This window comes from Macaca thibetana, chromosome 8, assembly GCF_024542745.1.
Source record: "Macaca thibetana thibetana isolate TM-01 chromosome 8, ASM2454274v1, whole genome shotgun sequence".
Classification (NCBI taxonomy): Eukaryota; Metazoa; Chordata; class Mammalia; order Primates; family Cercopithecidae; genus Macaca; species Macaca thibetana.
Window position 1 is genome coordinate 84,435,956 of NC_065585.1, and position 22,171 is coordinate 84,458,126.

Consider the following 22,171-nt stretch of genomic DNA (forward strand, 5'->3'; position numbering starts at 1 on the left):
CATGGTGCTTCGGTGCTATGTCCTCACATGGTGTGAGGCAGAAGGGTCAAACAGGCTCCCTGGAGCCCTTTTATAAGAGCCTCATCCCATTCTTAGAGCAGAGCCCTCATCCCATTTACCCGATCACCTCCTGGACATCTTATATTGTTGCATTGGGGATTCAATTTCAACAGGGATTTTGGAGGGGGATGCAGGCATTCAAACCATAGCTTCTGGGTTCTGTGGTAGGAATTGCATGCCTCTTGTGGCCTTCTTCCTGTAGTTACTTAGCTTTTAGCTTTCTCTGTTTCGCTGAATCACTCACTACCTTTCAGTCTGCTTTCCAGCACCACCCTCTACCGCCACCCAATTTTTTGGGCATTCCTCTTTTGCTGTTGTTCTCCAGTCTTGTTGATGTTGCTCTGGCAAGTTGTGCCCTTTCCATTTAGTGAGAATTAAGGAGGGAGGGCGGATCAATGTTTGAGTGCAATCTTCCTTGTCTAACTGGAGGTACCCCCTGCAAATACAGCATGCTGTCTTCTTAAATTAAAAAAAAAAAAAAATCCACACAAGAAGCACAGTTCTTTTTAGAAATTAAAGCTGACTTCACACCACCACTGTGCTAAAAACCTCAGCCCTCCCTGAGGCTGTCTTTGACGTGGGTTATTTTTTTTTTTTTTTGCTCTGTTTATATTAACAAATCATAAAGAATTGCCAAAACGGTTTAAAACAGTTGTATAATTTAAATGCTTAGACTTATTAAACTAAAACGTTTAACATAATCGTCATGATATTGTTCCTGTATATGTAATCCCATCTGGAGTTACTGCCTTAATATAAATTTAAGGCTTTTCAGGGGCATGAATCCCTGCCCCCATCCCTCTCTGCTGGAACTTCTCAAACCAAGGTCACTGATGAACTCATCATCCCCTAAATCCAATGGGCACTTTTTATTCTTACAGGACTTTAACTTTGCTGCATTGGAAATGGAAATTTTGGAAGTTCTCTCTCCTGTTAGTCTCTGGGCCGCACAATTGCCTGACACTTCTTCCTAATTTTGACTGCCTTTTTTCTGCTGGTGTTTCATGTTCCGCTGTGCTTCAGTAACAGGGTTTCTTAAGGCTTTCTCCTGAACCGTCTTCTCTTGCATATATCCCATGAGCAGTGCATCTGCATAGACTGTGTGCTGCTTTGTTCGTCTTCTGTTTCCGCATAAGACAGCAAAGGAGCTTAGAAAAGGGGCTGCAGTGACAGGCTCTCGGAGTGGCATGGGCCAGTGCAGCCTCCCATCTCAGACCTCCTGGCAAGTGGGTGGGCAGCTTGAATAGCTCAGGGAAGGAAATCCGTTTCTCACAAGAAAACCCATTTTGCTTTTGAGCAATTCCAAAATTCAGAAAGTTCTATTATCTCCGCCATTGTTTGTCTTTTAGGTCTCTGGACCTATTTAGAACAAATGTAATTATACTTCCACATTGACGTCCTTTCAAATACTGCAGGGATAACATGCAGTTGCTGTTTTTCTTTTCAGACATTCTTAGTTCTTTCAGCTGTTGCTCACATGACAGTCTTTCATTCCTCAATACTTATTTTATTGATACTTTACTACGGGAGTTATAGACTCAGTTGTCTTTTAGATCCAGGCATATATAATACTATACATGAGAGCAACCAGGAGAGCAAGAGATTGTAAATAGCTACTGACCCTCTGCCTCGTCTGCAGTGTCAGCAGACAAGACAGTAGGGGCTGGTGGGGACTGCAGGAACTGGCAAGCTGCAGAAAGCAGGCCTAGTTTGCCAGATGTTTAATGTGTCAGGAGAAGCTGGAGATGTGCACCTGTGAACTCAACGTACATGTTCACTGGTTTCATCTGGCCTGCAGAGTGCGGTTGGTAATCTTTGTTTCATCTTTTGCAAACAGTTACATGGTTTGGATAAGGTAAGTATAAATCAGATCCAAAGCCTGCCCTCAAGGAGGATACAATGGTAGGTCGTAGAATATATTATAGCTATACAGGGAGAGATTATTTTTGGTGGAAATTTTTAGGGAAGGATTTGTGGAGGAAAGAGCATTTGAAATAATCCTTGAAGTATGAATAGCATTTGTATATGGGGAGCCTGGGGTGTGTGGGAAGAAGGGACAGCTTGCAAAAAGGACACAGATACAGGAAGTTCTAGAGGTTGTACGAGGAAAGGCTAATCCTTCAGTATGTCTGGAAGAGAAGATTTTGTTCATGACAAAAGGGGTTAACAGGAAGTAGAATAGAGAGGGTATTTTGGAGCAAATTCATGAGGGACCCTGCACAGAGAAGGGTAGAACCTTTCTTTTTTTTTTGTAGGATAAAGTCATAATTAGAACATTGCTTTAAGAAAATCAAGCTGGCAGCACTTAATGAGATGGGATCTGGGAGAGAGTGTGAGCCAGTTTGAAGGTTAGTACAAAAGACTCAACCAAAACCACAGGCATTGCAGTGTCAGTGGAAAAGGAGGGGAAGACACAGGAGTGATCTCTGCAATGCAGTCTACAGAATGTCATGGGTTAGTTATGTGGAGCAGGGGAGTGGAGGAGATCAGTGGAGAGAGATGCCTGGGATGGAGCCCTCAGTTTCAGATCCTGTCACTATTCTTCTACCTCTACTCTGGGCAAGTTTCAAGGTAGCAGAGTCCCTCCCTCCTAACACGGAGTCGAAGCAAGCATCACATTCCAGGGTGATCTGACCAGACTATTGGTTCTGATATCTCCTGGAGTATGGCGAATTTTATTAAGGCTGCCACATGTATCATTTAGCTTCTCAGCAGGACAAATGGGTCACTGTCAGGAATCTTAACATTTAAGGTACACGGGCAAATTAAAATTAAACATCTTTGCAGTGGTATAAAGAGGATTGTAAGCATAAAAATTAATTACAGATTTCAGCCCGGCGCGGTGGCTCACACCTGTAATCCCAGCACTTTGGGAGGCTGAGGCGGGCAGATCACGAGGTCAGAAGATAGAGACTATCCTGGCTAACATGGTGAAACCCCGTCTCTATAAAAATACAAAAAATTAGCCGAGTGTGGTGTCAGGCGCCTATAGTCCCAGCTACTGGGGAGGCTGAGGCAGAAGAATGGCGTGAACCCGGGAGGCGGAGCATGGAGTGAGCCAAGATCGCGCCACTGCACTCCAGCCTGGGCGACAGAGTGAGACTCTGTCTCAAAAAATAAATAAATAAATAAATAAATAAAAATAAAAATAAAAACACATAAATAAATAAAAACTAAAATAATAATAATAATAATTACAGATTTCTAGCCTGAGTGGTTTGATACTTAAGTAGTGAGAAAATGTGTGAGACTGCCCACACCACTTGTGCAGTAGTGTCACTCCCGCTGACTACAAGCAATGTCTTAAGGGTAATGACATTTTTAATGGACCATCATTATGGGAGAAATTGCTAATCAAGATAGGTCATTTGTGCCCTTCACTGTTACTTATTATAGAAACTTTAATTAGAATATTTTACTTCTGGGTCTTTTATAATTCTCAATACTAATTTTAGGATAGGTGGCGATGATTATTAATCCTACTTCCCCCCCGAAACATGACAACTTTTTACAGTGTTTCTTAGCAACCTTGCTGATTTAAAGATGAAATTGTCAAAAATATCTTAAAAATTATTTTCACTGAAGAAGAGGCTCCGTATTTTTTGTTTATATGAAATGTCAGGGCTGACTTTCTTTTTCCTTCTTTCTTTTCTCTTCTCTTTTCTTTTTTTTTCTTTTTCTTTTGACAGGGTCTCATTCTGTTGCCCAGGCTGGAGTACAATCATAGCTCACTGCAGCCTCCAAGTCCCCGGCTCAAGCAATCTGCCCATCTCAGCCTTTCTGGTAGCTGGGACTACAGGCCTGACACCATGCCCAGATAATTTTTAAATTTTTGGTAGAGGCAGGGGTCTTGCTATGTTACCCAGGTTGGTCATGAACTCCTGGATTCAAGTGATCCTCTCGCGTTGGTTTCCCTTAGAACTGGGATTACAGGTGTGAGCTACTGTACCTGGCTGGATTAATTACTGTATTTATTATTGGATAACTTCGGTGCATTTGAATTACCTGGTTAGTTGGTGTCATCTGCATCACTTTGCATGTGCTTCACTTTGCCCGGCCTGCTCTCCGTGCTATTGTTATGATCTTTACCCTTAAGAGCTGAAGATATTTAATAGAGCTATAGGTTAACAGCCAAGGACAGTTTAAAAATATTGAAAAATTTTTGCTTTTAAGGCCTCAAATGTTAAAAAAGAGCTAAATAATACTATTTTGGGGAAGTTTTAGAGATAAAATTGGAATTTCTTAAAAGTTACTCTGAGGTTATAAAGTCTTTAAACCCATTACGAATGAACCCTTTGGGGCTGGGCATGGTGACTCATGCCTGTAATCCCAGCACTTTGGGATGCCAAGGCTGGTGGCTCATTTGAGGTCAGGAGTTCAAGACCAGTCTGGCCAACATGGTGAAACCCTGTCTCTACTAAAAATACAAAAATTAGCCAGGCATGGTGGTACACACCTATAATCTCCACTACTAGGGAGACTGAAGCAGGAGAATCACTTGAACCTGGGAGGCGGAGGTTGCAGTGAGCCGAGATCACACCATTGCACTCCAGCCTGGATGACAGAGCAAGACTCCATCTCAAAAATAAATAAATAAACAAATAAACAAATAAATAAATAAATAAGAATGAATCCTTTGGATCCTTCGAGTGGTGTACCAGGGACCCACTGGTGTGGGGCTTCCTCTGTGCTGGAGGTGTGGCTCTGCAGGCTCCATCTCCCGGCCTCACCATCTGTGACTGGACATGATAGCAGCTTTCTAACTGGTTAGGCTTACCGTTTGTTATTCTGTCATCTGCAGATACTGCACAAATAATACTTCAAATTGCAAATATGACCATGTTAGTCCCCTGATTAAAAGCCCTCGATGGTTCCGGACAGGAGAAACCCCCGCTCCTAAGCATAGGCTGTACGTCTCCTCCTCATGCCCGCCTTGACTGTTGCTAACTTTTGATTTTATTCTCCTAGAACACACTTAAACTGCTTCATGTCTCAGAATATTTCTTAGGCTCTGTGCTCTACTCTGCATGCACTTTTCACCTGTTAGCTTATTCAAGACTCAGCTGAACTGATATCTTCTTGGGAACATCTTCCCTGACTTTATGATTCATGCCTGTTACTGGCTTGTCCCTTGCTGGACGCTCTCCTGCTACTCTTTCCTGCTCTTAATATGTTCTATTTAGACTATTCAGTTTACTCTTTTAACCACTGAGACTGCCCAGTCAACACCAAGCCTGGATCTTCTTCGCTTTGTACACTCAGTGGTCAGCACAGGGCCAGGAGTCGAGTTGATCTCAAAACTTAGCGTTGAAGTCAAATGAAAAGAGAAGGAATAAGGCTTGAGCACTAGCCTCTGAATTATCTGGTAAATTGGTTTTCAGCAAAGGATTGTAGAAGCTTAGATAGATTTAGATAAATGTATATACATCACATCTTTATAGGGTTTTCAAATCTTACAGAAACTTTCTCAGGGAGCTCTTGTTTATGTCTTATAAATGGAATTGCCAAGCATATTAAAGAGCATTAAAGAAAATGGAGGCTGTGGCAATGGCATCAGTTTATTTTATATTCTTTTCACAAGTTCCTTTTCTAAAAAAATTCAGCATGTCATCAGTAGGAGTTTCATGTTTTTTCATTGTAACTTTATTGAACCAGCTGACATCATAACTAATAAACCTGCCATGTAGTGACCCAATATCACTCAGCAAAATTATTAATTTTTTTTTTTTTTTTTTTTTTTTGAGACGGAGTCTCGCTCTGTTGCCCGGGCTGGAGTGCAGTGGCCGGATCTCAGCTCACTGCAAGCTCCGCCTCCCGGGTTTACGCCATTCTCCTGCCTCAGCCTCCCAAGTAACTGGGATTACAGGCGCCCGCCATCTCGCCCGGCTAGTTTTTTGTATTTTTTAGTAGAGACGGGGTTTCACTGTGTTCGCCAGGATAGTCTTGATCTCCTGACCTCGTGATCCACCCGTCTCGGCCTCCCAAAGTGCTGGGATTAAAATTATTAAATTTGATCAAAATTTGATTTGGATAAATGTAGGAAAAGGCTTCCCCTTCTGAGATCATTTTTTTCTTTATTTAAAAAAATGTAAGCAGTAAAAAGGAAGAATAATGCTGAAAGAAGATGTTACCAGACAAGTCTTTAGATGAAGAACCAGATGGATAAAACAGAGCTGCTGTTTATTTTTAGTCCGTAAACACAATCATTCTTGGGGGATGAACAGGTAATGCTCTTACCTGGCACTTCATAATACCCTGAATTCAGAGTTTTGTCATTTTTTATGGCATTGTGTGGCTATGTGACTTTAATGTGGTTTAACTTTGGATTATTCATCTGCAGCAACAGTGAAAAGTACCCAGAGCCTGGTTCCTGGCTGACAGCCACCTCTTTGTCACCTCTCCCTGGAGAACCAGGCTGGGGCAAAACACTTCCCTTCTCAGTATATTCCCTTTCATACCATAGAATATAACTACTTTATTGTCATTGTATTGAGTATCATGACATGACAGTTAATAAACCTGCGATGTAATAACCAGATAGGACTCAGAAAAAATACGATCTTGAAAAATATATGAATTTACACTTCAGCATGATAGAATGTAAGATCTACAAGGCCAGGGAAGTTTGTCTGTTTTGTCAAAATCAATGTATTGTAAATACTTAATACAGTACCTGGTACAATGTATTAGATGATCAAAAAAATACCTGTTGGAAGGATGAGTAAACTTCTCTGGATTTTGAAGTTCTCCCTATCAAGACATGGGTCTATGCAGTTTGAAGTTCCACAGTGTTTCACTTAAACTGTCTCCAAGTTTAAGTGAAAGGCTTCATTGCTGTTAAGGAAGTTTTGAGCATTGGTCATGCAGGGAGTGTATTTTTGAAGCATGGATCTCTTTATGGTCCCCTGAAATCACTGTCAAGACTAGCTACAAGCTGTATCATTCATTTCCATATGACAGTACTAGTAGACTGCTGTTTACTAGTAGAGCTAGTAAACTGCTCTGTAACAGAACAGTTTTAGAAATACCATGTGCCTTTGTGTGTGTGTGTGTGTATGTGTGTGTGTGTGTGTTCTGAGTGTATGTGATAAAGGGGTTTTGGGGAAGGAGTTTTAAAAATCGTCTTTCCCATTTCACATGTGCTTCATTTCATGACGCTCCTCTTTCTTCTTCCTTAGCCATGTGGAGCTGAGCCTTTTCTAGGACAGTTTTATCGCTTTGTTTTAGAAGTGGTGTTGTAGAGCTCACCCGCTGAGGCCTTGGGCCCCACTGTTGCTGGGGGTGGCGAGGGGTGTATTTTCTCGTTCTCTTTTTCCTTTTTGGTGTGGGAGGTGGGGTACACAGTGGGTAGACTCCTAGTCTCAGTCCTGGTTTTTCTTAAGACCAAATTTAGACAGCCAAGAGAAAAGCATGAGTTGTGAGGTTATTTAGAAAACATTTCATACATTCTTAAATCCACAGAATGGATGTTTATTGGAGAGGAAGGTGAAGTGAGCTTGCACTGTGGTTCTGAGTATCTACAAACCTTTCTGATCCATGTATTACAAGTTTTTGGATTATTCTGGGAAATAGGATGAAGTGCAGTTCTCCAAGGAGCAACTTCAGTTTATAAATCTAGGCTTAGATAAGTCATTGTTTTTTAGTTCATGCTCACAGATACTGACATTTGGGTTTCCCTATCCCTGCCTCACCCCTGGAATGTAGGTCAGAAGATTCGAGTTCCAGGTCCTGTCCTGGGGCCTGCTAGGAGGCTGACTGTGGCAGGTCACACTTAGCCCCTCTCATCCCACTTTTCTGCCCTGTCTGTGGGGTTGATGATGACACTATCCCCTTGGATTTGTTGTGTGACGTAAGTCAGACCAAGCATGAGGACAAACACTAAAATCTAAAATCATGCATGACACTGTGATCCTAAAGGCCATGAATCTCACTTCCCTTCCCCTTGATGTGAAGTGTATCCACTCAAAAAATTAAAGTTAGTTCTTGCTCTGGATGTTGCTTGTCTTTGTTGTTTGAGCTGTTAGAAAGCTTGGGAGCAGATTTGTGGGGCACCTTTATCAAGGACTCCATGACCTCCATTGTGTCTGATAGCCTCATTTCTCCATCTATTTTCAGCCTCTTTCTTTGCTTCCCCTTGTTCTTTTTCCTAATTTATGCTGTCTGACTGTATTGTATGTACCTTGACATAAGCAGCCTTAAATCCTTTTTGGAACAAGTCTTTAGATGAAGAACCAACCAAACAAGTAAATATTGTTGCACCAATTTGCTTTCTTCTTTGAGTTTTAGGATAAGGATGAATGACAGAACTCTTCCTCAAAAGAGGTGTGGAATCTGTTATGTCCTCCTCAAAGGCAACCCAAATGTGAAGGATGATCTGTTTCAAAAAGTCTACTTCTAGGAAAGGGAAGGTGTTGAATTTTGTTAGCTAAATAACCTAAAATTCTTAGCTGATACTATTCAGAATTGGGAATTGCTAGAGGAAAAATGCCCTGAGTTAAACAACTTTTATTTGTATTGAAATTGACCATTTGTTTGTAGGAAACTTTATTTCAAGTTTGTATGTATGCTGTCAGGGAATTTTTAACTAAAGAATTTTATTGTTTTGAGACAGGTTCTCATGCAAATGTATTTTTCATTATCCTTTAGTGTGCCCTTGTTGGGGACAAAGGTCTTGATCATATCCAACAATGAGAAAAAGACATGATCTTGTGGGACTGATGTTAATATTTTGAGTATTGTTAATATTTTGAGTATTGTTAATATTTTATTGCAGTTTTATTTTGTGTCATTTGTGGTAATGAATGTCCATCAGCTATTGAAGTGCAATTTCATTATTGATTGACTTAATGCTAATCAATCCTCTTCATGGATAGTTTTGTTAGTCCACACCACAATTCTCTAAATTGGAAGCCTCCTAGTACAAGTGGATGATCTGCAAATGTAGTTTAATTTATTTAGACATCTACAGAATATTATTGGTCAGTCTGAGAGTTAAACCATATTTTTTGTCTCTTGATCAGTGCTAAGCTTAAATCTCTAAGAGAGGAATTTGTTTTCCTTGTCTACTTCTAGACTGAAAACACATAGGAAATTAAAATATACATATCATTATGAGTTTTTCAGAGGTTTTGAACTTCTACTATGTCTGAATGGCCAGGACAAGAATTTCAGCCAAGCCTAGATAGTTTAAATTCACCTCACAGTTGTGGTAAATTTCTCATTTTGACTTTGTGAATTTAATCTGTAGAACCCATGAGAGCATTTTGGTGAAAAAAAAAAGTCTCTAATGTTTATAATGCTGAGGTAAATGTGTGATGTAATTCAGTAACATATATTTTCTTTTTCAGTTCTTTCTGGAGGACCATTGCCTCAAGGGCATGAATTTGAACTGTATGAAGTGAGATTTCACTGGGGAAGAGAAAACCAGCGTGGTTCTGAGCACACGGTTAATTTCAAAGCTTTTCCCATGGAGGTAAGAGTAACAAATCATCTTGTAAAAATCTTGTTTTCTGAATACAGTATTCAGCGATTTACTGAAAATGATTTAGTTTAAAAGTAGATGCATAGCTCTTGCATTTTATCAGTTTATACTAAAATTTTAAAAATGCTTAATGCAATAGAAGCCTAGGGCAGCACATGAAGCTTCCTTCCCATCTACTCTTGTGGCTTGGCATGTGCCATGAGCATGTGGCCAGAAAGGCAATCTACAGTATTAAATTTGACCCTAGTGTTACTATTCTTGTAAAAATTCTGCCTCTGCAAATTCAGTAGGTCACTTTTGTGGATGCTATGAATGGGTGACGAGCTGAAGACAAACAACCATTGGAGAAACTGCAACAGTGATGAAAAGTCTAGGTTAGCTAGTTTAAAATTGGTGGGTTGCTTTTATTCACCCCAAGCCACTGGGGGAGGGAGGGAGAAAGAGAGATTTTTCGAGAGTGATTCTTTTGTCCAAAGAATTCTTCCCCGACTTACATTCTTAGTTAACTCCTGCTCTTTCTTTGATAGCCAGTTGAAATCTTATGTCTTCTGTGGGACTTTTCTCTAGTTTCTTCTCTAGGCAGAATTCCTCTGTCTCTCTGTGCTCCCTGTATGCTTGATAGGGCACTGCCACGGCGCTGGCCCCATGGGTTGTACCATTTAGTCTTCATAGCATCTTTCTCGCTGCCTGTGAGCTCCTGAGGAACGGAGCTCCCTCTCACCCCCCTTTTACTCCCATCATTTGCCCACTGCCAGGCACAGTGGAGACAGACAGTCCACACTGGTGAAAGTGAGGGCATGTTGGATTCAGTCCAGGTCTTGATGATATTTCTAGAAGGAACCTCAGTTTACCCCAGAAAATAGCCCTTTAGTGTCATGTAAGAGTATGTTTTGGGGGCCACTGGTCTTCCAGTCTTTTCTCTGACATTCCCAACTGTGTATGTGCTTAATATTAAATATAAAATTGCTCATGACCGGATACGATATCCGGTACCACTTCAGAGGCTGGAAATCATGTCTGTATAATTTTACGTCAGTGATACATGTATGTTAGAAGATGCTGTTGAAGTGTTTTGCAGCATTACTTTAATTATAATAAAAAAGAATCTCTGGAAGCTCAGGATATGTCTTTCATTATTAATAAAAGATGTGAACTTTAGATGTGAAACGTTCCATGTTTTAAGACTGGAGAGAGAAAACCCAAACCAGCATATTGAAGTGTGGAGGAGGTGTGCAGTGGTGCGGACAGTAAGGAGAAGCACTTTCTCAAAGGCCTTGATGGGGAAGGCCCTCAGAGCTTACCTGTCTAGGAGCTGTTTGCTCAGTACCTATAGATATCCTCTCCTTTCTACTGCCTGCGACACTTCTGTGTCACCTCTGGCTCCTGTCCCATCCTCAACCAACCTGACAAGGAAAAATTCACACCAGAATGCATCAAAAAGGAAACAAGACACAAAACAATCCAAGACAGTTAACCCCACTGGGTCGTGTGTCACAAAGTGAGGGGCAAGACCACCCTGGACTGTCAAGGTCTTTGCCCTGCCTCCTTTGGGTTTCAAAGGCCATTTCTTCATTTCATCTCAGCCCTCAAAGACAGACTCTAGTAACAAAAGTTCTGGGGAGAGATAGCTGTAAATGGAGAGGCAAGAACTTCTGATTGAGAACTCCATAGCTCTGCTCGTGACATGAAGAACTTAAAAGCTGTGGGAAGCGTAATTAGCAAGCTGTGCTCTTTGCTCTGTACTCAGATAGCATTTCTGGACCGAATATCCAGACTGGTTCAGTTACTTGGTGGCGTTTCAACAGCTCCGGTCCATTAAGCACAGGTAATGGTTTGTTTTGAATGAAGAATAAATCCTGGTAGTGAGGCTTTGTTTCTGCAGAAATATTTGTATTTCTGTATTTAATATCCTAAATACTTTTGTATTTGTATTTAGGATAATGGAATTGCTGACTATGATTTTTCCAAAATACGTGGCGAATAATATTTATGTTCTCTTTTAATCCCAGATTATCCCTGATCCAATTCCAGAGAAAATACTTGTATCAGTCATCCGGTGTTCACTTAGTGCTCTATCCTGTTGAGTGTGTAAATGCTATGGTTATGCAGAACTAGGAGAAGATCTCTGCAAGCCAGGATTGTTTATTGATTTCTTTTTGTGGAGACTGTGAAAACTGAGGTGGATTCTGAGGAGGAGAGTGCTCTTGTGTTATGGTAAAAGAGAGGAGAGGGGGTTTCCATGTGGAAGAATGTCCTGGGAGTGGGGACGAGTTGGCTCATACAGAGTTAGGTATGAGTTGGCTTATACAGGGGACTACAGGTCCCCTGCTTCTGAACTGCCACCAAGGGCCACCTCAAGCATAGGGACGTGGCCAACCGCACAGTGTAGAGTAAGACCAGGTACGCTTTTGGGAACGTGGTTTTTTTTTCCGTGTGTGTGTGTGTGTGTGTGTGTGTGTGTGTGTTTTAAAGGTCACTTTCCATATTTTACTTACATTTTAAGACTGACTTTTTTTTTCCCTCAAAATCACATATCCACACACCTTTTTCTTTTTTGTTGATTTCATTGAAAATTAAATGGCTGGCTTATTAAACAGACAGACACTGTAAGCAAATACTCTATCTGTTACATGGAACACACAGGAATGACCTTTTTTTTTTTTTTTTTTTTTGAGAGGGAGTCTTGCCCTGTCACCCAGGCTAGAGTGCAATGGCACAGTCTCGGCTCACTGCAACCTCCGCCTCCCAGTTTCAGGCGATTCTGTGCCTCGGCCTCCATGGTAGCTGGGATAAGAGGTGCATGCCACCATGCATTATCTACTAAAAATACAAAAATGTTGTATTTTGTATTGACCAGGTCAATTGACCATATTGACCAGGCTGGTCTCGAACTCCTGACCTCAGGTGATCCGCCCGTCTCAGCCTCCCAAAGTGCTGGGATTACTGGCGTGAGCCACCTCGCCTGGCCAGGAACAGCTTTTAATAGAAATCCATCGAGCTATCTTCCCTCACCTTTTAGAAATTATAAATATAACAACAGCCCTAAAGAGATTTTTGATACTCCCAGTAGTCAGCACTGACACGGTTTCAAAAATTAACAGAGTTTGGGACTTTAAACAGTTTAAACTGCAGCTCTGCACTAAACAAGATGTATTTGTGTTTTTCCTTCTTGATACCTGTAGGTTTCAGAAACACATATCTTTCCACAGCCATCTGACACTGCTTATCATGCTCTCATCTGGTAAATCTGAATTCTATTGTGAATACTCCAGGTTATACTTAAATGACAGTGCCTTATAACAAGAGAACAATATAATCATGCTGCATTTTTCCTCCTGTTACCTGAAAGGGTCTCACTATGTTGCCCAGGGTACATTTGAGCTGATCTCAAGGGACCCTCCTGCCTCAGCTTCCTGAGTAGCTGGGACTATCGGTGTGTGCCACTGCACCCAGCACCAGCTGGAATCCTTTTCCGTAATGTGTGGGTGTTTTGCATTGTGATATTCAGTCAAGACATTAATGTGAGTAGAAGATTATTGATTTAAGACAAGTTTGAGTTCAACTAAAATTAATTCTTGTGTGTTTGTTCTGGTGGCTGTGGAAGCTCCTTATTTTCTTTGAACTTTGTTGGATGTCTTAGCTTGTGAAGTCCAACTTTAATGCTATATGATTTTTTTTTTTGCCATTTTGCTAACACACTAGTTAGCAAAATGCATTCACTCCATGCATTCACCATTCCACTGGAACTGTTTATTCCCTTTACATTAACTTATGTTACAGATTTAAGGCTCCTGGGTATTTAGGCTCACAGGTTCACATTCTATGTTCAGGCTGTATATTCTATGTGTGTCATTTATCTGTGGACACTGCCATCTTTGCTGCTTCAAAGTAGCCTAACTCTGTGGTCTGTGTAATTTTTGGTAAATTATAGTGAATTTTTATACATGAATAGCTACTCTCATAATTCCAGGGAAGAGAGCTTCTCAGGCATTTAGATTTTTCTGGATCAATACAATTTACAAAAAAGTGGGGCTGGGTGTGGTGGTTCACACCTGTAATCCCAGCACTTTGGGAGTCTGAGGCGGGCAGATCACGAGGTCGGGAGATCGAGACCATTAACATAGTGGAACCCTGTCTCTACTAGAAATGCAAAAAATTAGCCAGGCATGGTGGTGGGCGCCTGTAGTCCCAGCTACTTGGGAGGCTGAGGCAGGAGAATGGCATGAACCCGGGAGGCGGAGCTTGCAGTGAGCTGAGATCGCACCACTGCACTCCAGCCTGGGTGAAAGTGATGGGGAGACCCACAGTGTGTCAAGTTTTAATTTTCCAATTAAGAACATTACTGTCTGCTGTCCTCATCATTTTATAAAGAGAGGATCTTTAATAGCCAAATGTAGGAAGGATGTGATCTCAAAATAAGTCATGGACCCATACAGTGAATAGATTTAGGTTTTTAAAAATGTACATTATTTCAATTTTTCTTGCATCACTACAGATGAATGGTAATTTTGTCAGGGATAGGCACTGATCCTGCCCACAGACTAGCAAGAGATCATGTATGGTGAGCCTGACTTTCTTGCCTTTCAGGCCTAAAAGCCTGTGATTGAAGAGTGAATTGCCAAGAAGGAGGTCTAACCATATTGTATGCTGGAGCCTTATCTTTCTTTATATTGTATTTAAAGAGCAGCTGCTGCTCTGTGTACTCTGAAAGGACTTAGTGACGATTGTGCCACATACCAGCTATTGATGGAAAGTTGGGTGCATTAGGTAAATAGAAAAATAATTCATTGTACAGAGCAGGATGCTTTAATTGTGAAGAGTCCAGGCCTGGGTTGCAAAATAGGCCAACAAAAATATTCTGAAGACTTTATCTCATAATATAGCGCTAATCCGTAAACTACATTTGGCCCCTGTACCAGGTCACCAGATATCCCACATCTCTTCTTCTCTTTCCAGGCGGCACATGGTAGTGTCTAGTATTTAGTGTTCTCTTAGTAGAAGTGAATGGTCTTTAAGATTGCTGCTCCCCAAGTCATTTGCATGCTCACCTCACAGAAGGATTTATTTTTATTCATGTATTTTGGTATTCTAAGGAGATCCCAGGAAGAGTTTGCCTGGTTAATAGTGAAATTTGACCTTTCAAGTTATTTTACTTTCAGGAACATCTCAAATAGAGCTTCATGTTTGTTGAACCTTTTCTAAAATAGGGATTTCCATTGATTTTCCAAGGAAATGTAATGGGATGACTTTAGTTTGAGAGTGAACATTCTGAAGATTAGATACAAGATATATCACGAAAGAAATACAGATTTAAAAGGAACTTTCACGGTCATCTAGTCCAAACTCCTATCTAGCATAGAAGAAATCTAAGAGTTCAAAAGGTTAAATTGCACAGGATCATTTGTAGGAAACCATATGTATGGCCTGGATGAAGAAGAGTATCGTCTGGTTAATGAAATATTCCATGTAAGGATTATCCTCTACTGGTGCTCTTTTTGCTTATGGTTTAGTTGCAGAGAGACAACACAATGGGCTTTGTTCTTCCACCCCCTACCAATATAAGGAGCTTTGATGTCTGTAAGCACCGCACATTCAGAGGGGGACTGCTTTCACCTTCTACAGGAGGGTGGTAATGAGGCTGTGGCACCCTGCCCCTGTCTTACAGGCTGTGAAGTTAGGGTGGCTTTGTGACAGCAGAGGAGGGGTGTGTGTTGCAAAGGTTGAATCCCTGCTACCTCCAAGAATGGGGTTGAGGGGGTGATGGATTTAGTAGATAGCCTACTCCTGCCCACTTTACAGAGGTGCTCACTGAGGTCTGTGGAGGAGGGAGGTTAGCTCAGGGCCACAACCTCAGAAATGGCCCATGAACTGACTTCTGCTCTAGGCAGTGCTTTTTTTCACCTACCACAGCCAGTTATTACCAGGAAAATCAACTCTAGTTTGAGATTTTATTTTGCAGCTGTAGTTAATACTTTGGATTGAGGTTGCTTTGGGAGTAAAAAGAAAGGTTTGTATTAAGAGGAGTTAGGACTGACACTAAAGGAAATAATTTGAAATTTGAATGTTCAGCTTTTCTGGCAAGTCTTATTATTTTGGTAGACCAGAAAAAAGGAACAACTTGTCTCTAAATGTAATAATCATTGCGATGATGATGATTTGGTATCCCGGAATCTCCCATAGAGCTAGCAGATTGAGCCTGTATATAAACAGATGAAGGCAGGAGAGCCTTGTGCAGTGGCCTCTCCAGAAGTCATGATTGCAGGATCTCCCCCTCACATCTTGGCCAAAAAAAAAAAAAAAAGCAAACAAATTTTATGTTTCCTGAATTCTAATGAGCACTTGCATTTTTACTTCATAAAAAGCATGGTTTCTGCTTTGATTCAGCATATTTGTTTTTACATTTCATGGAGAAACCTCACAGTTTACCGAGTAGAAAATAAATTACAATGTTGAACAAACAGAAATGTTCTTTTAGCTGTATTCCCACTCAGAAGTGAGTAAGGCCAACTTGACCTTTGAGAAGCTAATTTGAAGCTACCTTTGATTTTATACTTGTTAGTATTTCTTTTAGTAGTTCATTCTTTGCCATTGTTTGAGGATGTACAAAAGGTTGTTTTGGCAAACTAAATTTGCTAAAAGGCATTTATATTATAGCTGATTTTATGATAGAAGGCAACTTTGTAGAAAAACTAAAAATTGGTTCCTATAAATGAGTATAATATGTAATTAATGTATGGGTAAGGTTATAGATACTGCAGGTAGAAAATATTTTCAACTGGGTTCTGACAGATCTAAATTCTGCAGTAAAATACATTTCCTGTCAGTATGTTTTCAGATAATAAGTAGCGTCTGATTTGAATATATAGTCCATAACCAGGTGGCCATCTAAATAACTCATATCCATCCATTCATTCTTTTATTTGTCCATCCATCCATCCATCCATCCATCCATCCATCCATCCAAAGTATGTCATGTTCAGGCCCTGGACTAAGTGCTAAGGAGACAGCTATGAGTACAATAGACAACTCAGGGAGTTTTTCATACAGTGGGGAAGTTCTAATGCAGTTTGTGATTTTTTTCCTACTCACTTTTTTTCTAAATGGGTGAGTCTTTAGAACAGGGGTCCTCAAGTCCTGGGCCATGGACTGGTACCTGGCCTGTTAGGAACCTGACTGCACAGCAGGAGGTGAGTAGTGGGCCAGTGAGCCTTACCTCCTGAATCCACCTCCTGTTGGATCAGCGGTGGCATTAAATTTTCATAGGAGCATGAACCCTAATGTAAACTGTCCATGCGAGGGATCTACATTGCACACTCCTGATGAGAATCTAATGTCTGATGATCTGTTACTGTCTCCCATCACCCCCAGATGGGACCATCTAGTTGCAGGAAAACAAGCTCAGGCTCCCACTGATTCTCCGTTATGGTGAGTTGTATAATTATTTATTTATATATTACAATGTAATAATAATAGAAATAAAGTGCACAATAAATGTAATGTGCTTGAATCATCCCAAAACCATCCCCTGCCCCCAGTCTGTGGAAAAACTGTCTTCCATGAAACTGGTCCCTGGTGCCAAAAAGGTTGGGCACTGCTGCTTTAGAAGATGCAGTAGTCCCCGCTTAACTGTGGAGAGTACATTTCAAGACCCCCAGTAGGTGCTTGAAACTGTAGCTAGTACCAAACCTATGTATATTAATACTTCGTTTTTTCCTATACATACGTATCTGTGATAAAGTTTAATTTATATATTAGGCATAGTAGGAGATTAACAAGAACCAATAATAAAACAGAACAATTATAACAATATGCCAACAGCACTACTTTTACACTTTAGGACCATTATTAAGTAAAATAAGGATTACTTGAACATGAGCACTGCAGTACCATGACAGTGAATCTGATCTCTGAGAAGACTCTTAACTGGCTGATGGGCAGGGAGCGTGCACAGTGTGGAGACGCTGGACAGAGGAAGGATTCACACCTTGGATGAGATGTAGCAGCATGGCGTGCGATTTCATCACACTACTCAGAATTTAAAACATATGAACTGTTTATTTCTGCAATTTTCCGTTTAATATTTTTGGACCACAGTTAACTGAAACCACAGAAATCAAAACTGTGTTTTTGTAACATTAAAAAGACCTCACTCCCCTAACCTGCCTCTGCAGTATGCAAATTTAGGTCATCAGAAGCTCATTAGAGGAAGATTTTGAAGACATTTCTTCGAATACAAATATGTTGTTTGAGATGTGAATACATCTGCAGTAAAATACATTTCCTGTCAATATGTTTTCAGATAATAAGTAGCGTCTGATTTGAATATATAGTCCATAACCAGGTGGCCATCTGAATAACTCATATCCGTCCATTCATTCTTTTTATTTGTCCATCCATCCATCCATCCATCCATCCATCCATCCATCCATCCATCCAAAGTATGTCATGTTCAGGCCCTGGACTAAGTGCTAAGGAGACAAGCTATGAGTACAATAGACAACCCAGGGAGTTTTTCATACAGTGGGGGAGTTTGAATGCAGTTTGTGATTTTTCTCCTACTTGCTTTTTTCCTAAATGGGCAAGTCTTTAGAACAGGGGTCCTCAAGTCCTGGGCCATGGACTGGTACCTGGCCTGTTACCTGGTACACAAAATATTTACCAACTACTATGTGAAAGGCATTGTGCTAGATATAACCAGTCATGGGTCATGATAGGCTAGGCTAACTTCTGTAACCCATCAAAATGAGAATCAGCGAGACACAGGGTAGGAAAATGTTCTTGATGGGGAAGAGTTAAGAAAGGTGTAGGTTCTGAAAAGTCACTGGAGAACCTGGGACCCCTGCGGCTTCCTCCCTGACTCTGTGGCAGTGTGGGAGGAAGTCTGAATGATGTAGTTGGCGAATTCAGGCTCCAAAGTTGAAAAAAACCTAGATTTACATCTAACCTCTGCAATCTCAGGCCAGCTAGTAAACCTCTTCCAACCTGTCTGTAAAACTCATCTATGAAAAAGGGCTAGACATTAGTTCAGAGGTCAGCGAAGAGTAAAACCCTGCTTTGTTTCCTATTTTTAGGAAGAGATGGGGAACATCAAAGGTGGGACTGTGATTGTGATGATAAAAATCTTCTCAAAACATCTTGAGGGAGATGCAAAAACCTTTTTGTGCTGGACGCAGTGGCTCATGCCTTTAATCCCAGCACTTTGGGAGGCTGAAGCAGGCAGATTACCTGAGGTCAGGAGTTCGAGACCAGCCTGGCCAAAATGGCAAAATCCTGTCTCTGCTAAAAATACAAAAATTAGCTGGGTGTGGTGGCAGGCGCCTGTAGTCCCAGCTACTGGAGACTAAGGCACAAGAATCGCTTGAACTGGGAAGCAGAGGTTGCAGTGAGCCGAGATTGCACCACTGCACTCCAGGCTGGGTGACAGAGCAAGACTCTATGTCTAAAAAAAAAAAAAAAAAAAAAAAAAAAAAAAGCAGAGTATGAATGGAGAAAATAATGTAAAGTCTTCTTTTTTCTTTAAAACTTCTTCCCTGTTTAGTTGAATATATTGTATTTTTTTATAAGTCTAACCAAAGGACATTTCCAGGTCATTTTTCCTGACACATCTTTTTATTATGATGATTATGCATGCATATCCAGTAAAATGTATATTAATCACTGTATTTTGCAAGGAAAATAAATATTGCCTTGAGAAGGATAATTGGGCAACAGGATGATAAAACTTCTAGTTGAGTCAAATGATAGGAGATTTTAACTCTGTAAGTTTTTAACCTGTATAGAAACCATATTGCTTTTGTTTTTTCTGGTATTTAAGATTGACAGCTTAAAATGGCGCAGGGATGTTAGTAAGATAATTGCGCCATTGCTACTGCTTTGCTGTACTTGAATACATTTTCTCTTTTAGCTTTGTAGGGCTCCACACAACAAAAATTCATTACGGAAGCCTAGAACAACATACCGTGAGTCCTCCGAGACATGGACCTTTTTGTGACATGGTTCCCTAGGCAGCAGCCTACTCTGGCAATGTAAATTTTTAGTCAGGGAGAGTGGCATTTTGCTTGCAGTTCATCATGACATTTGTTTTCTGACTGTTTAACCTCAATTCCTTCATTAGTACATAAGGATAATAAAATTCTACCTACCCTTATACAACTCAGGTAGAGACTGTAAAAATTAATAGTTTAGGCCTAGTGTGGTGGCTCATTCCTGTAATCCAAGCACTTTGGGAGGCTGAGGTGGGCGGATTACCTGAGGTCAGAAGTTCAAAACCAGCCTGACCAACATGGTGAAACCCTGTCTCTACTAAAAGATGCAAAAAATTAGCCAGGTGTATAGGCACGTGCCTATAATCCCAGATACTAGGGAAGCCGAGGCAGGAGATTTGCTTGAACTTGGGAAGCAGAGGTTGCAGTCGCCCGAGATTGCGCCATTGTACTCCAGCCTGGACAACAAGAACGAAACTCTGTCTCAAAAAAACAAAACAAAACAAAAAATTAATAGTGTAATGTTGGAAGCACCTTGGACTGAATTTCTCATGTAGTGGTGGAAAATGTTAAATAAAAGCCGATATTCACTTGAAGTGCTTTCTAAAAACATTTTAAGAGCAGTATTAGGTATATTGGATGTAATGTTGTACCATAGGGGAATATAGTTTTATTCTTTAAGAAACTGAAATGAATAGAAGAACTTGAGTTTAAGTTGTTGAAATATAAACATTAAGTACAGAAGGAAGACATTTATTCTAAGGCCTGACAAATGAAAGGTAGACCCTTTTTCATCAATTAATGTCTTCACTTGGGAACCCAAAGGCAAGTAAATTCTCTAAACTCAGCTTAATGAATCACTTAAACCTCTGGATGAGAGTTTATTCAGTGGAACCAATTTATTTGGTTCCAGAGTTAATGCATTTTCCAGGAATATTCCTTGGGAACTATAAATTGGGGAGTTCTCAGAGGAGATCCAATAGAGCGATCCCTTCTCCCTAGCCTGAGTTCTGAACAAATTGGGAAAGAAGGTATTCTTAGAGTCATCAGATGAAGAACAAAACATCACCTCTATTGTGGCCAGAACGATACTGGAGACATAGCTTAATTCCAGAGAAGAGTGTCTGCCCAGAATTAGGCAGGGGCGGGGAAGGTAGGGCGGTGGGGGGCAGGGAGTGTTCCAGGTAGGATTTATGAGTCTGCTCCCTAACAGTAGCTCAGATTTCACAACAGTTAAAACAGAAAAAAGGAGGAGTAGTTGGTTGAAGGAGCAGAGAGGAAAGCCAACTTTGTTCAGGGAAAACCCCTCGTTATAGAAACCAGGAATAGGGAAGCAGCATTCCTGTTAGTAAGACTGACGACTCTCTCAAATTCTCCCACTTACCCTTTAAAGCTCATTGGCACTGGACACTAGCAAGAATCTTGGACAAAGCGCTGGGAATCAGTAAAAGAAACGTTGTTTCCTTTCACTGCAGGTTTGTTCATTTTAGCCATCTGGGATTATGTACACCCCTTTTTGCTTGCTACATTGTATCTAAGAGTAACAGTTTTCTATTTTCTAAAAGGATTTAGGAGTAGGGTTTGGTAAAGAGGGATTTTGAATCATCCAGGGCTTATTCGTTTTTTCTTTTCTAATTTACTTGGGTGGGTTTTTGTGCAGTTTACCATCTTGGCCTGAGCTGATCACGGTTTGAACCATGGATATAACTAAGGGTGGTTTATGGATGATTCACTTTTCAAAGACTGTGACCCTGGTCCAGGGCTTAACTCACTAATCCTCTTTCAAATTTGGGTTGTACAGCACTGGAAATATTTTGCAGTGATTTTTAAAAACAAGTATCACTTATCCAACTTGTTATGGAGAACAAATATTTCAGATTTTTATCAGTGGGCATTGTTCCTAATCAGCTTACCAGCCCTGACGTGGTTTGTTTAACTGTGTTCCCAATCTTGCTGTTTTCTATTCTAGCTGATCTAGAGCCTGACTGTATTAAAGGGGTCTACCTACAGGTAGTGGCATGGGTCATAGCGGAATCAAGGCTGTACCGTTGGCCATGGTCTGTCACCTTCTCCTCAGCTGAGCTGCGATGGGATGTTCTGTGGTAACTCTTTCTCTTCCACGGGCTGTTTACTGAGTTTTGAGCCTGTTAGGGAGGGAGATGGTAGAGCGGCATATACCATTCAGCAAACAAGTGTTTAAGTGCCTGTGTTTAAAGCCAAACCCTGTGAGAAATATAGAATGTAAAAAAAACCAGTATTTGTGTTTAATGATTCTACAGTCTGGTTTAGAGAGGTAGAAGTAAGACAGAAGCATGTGAAAAGATAATGATTAAAGGGTTAAATGACAACGTAAGTCAGTTCAAAACACACTCAGGAAGCCACTGCTGTGTGTTTGCCACTGTGACTGGTGCTGAGGGTATGAGCATGAGAGATAATCTGGGCCAGCAGTTCACATTCCCATGGTGTGGCAGGCTATTCAAAAGCTACTGTGGCTACTAGGTAAGAAAAAAGCCCTAGGGAATGGGATATAAAGAACACAGATCAGAGAACAACTGATTTTTACTGGGCTCAGAGAATATTCTAGAAAGGAATGGATGTTGGAGCTGGGCCTCAGTGATTGAGTAGGAGTTCGCTGGGTAAACAAGGC

General features: G+C 40.8%; 1 protein-coding gene across 2 annotated transcripts in view; it reads left to right on the forward strand.

Annotated features, from left to right (window-relative positions):
- The window catches only part of CA8 (carbonic anhydrase 8), a 99,664-nt gene that overhangs the window by 6,698 nt on the left and 70,795 nt on the right, over positions 1-22,171 (forward strand). For both annotated transcript variants that reach the window (XM_050802269.1, XM_050802270.1), the window contains exon 3: positions 9,408-9,532. In XM_050802269.1, the coding sequence (XP_050658226.1) occupies positions 9,408-9,532 (125 nt within the window). The remainder of the gene's footprint in view (positions 1-9,407; positions 9,533-22,171) is intronic.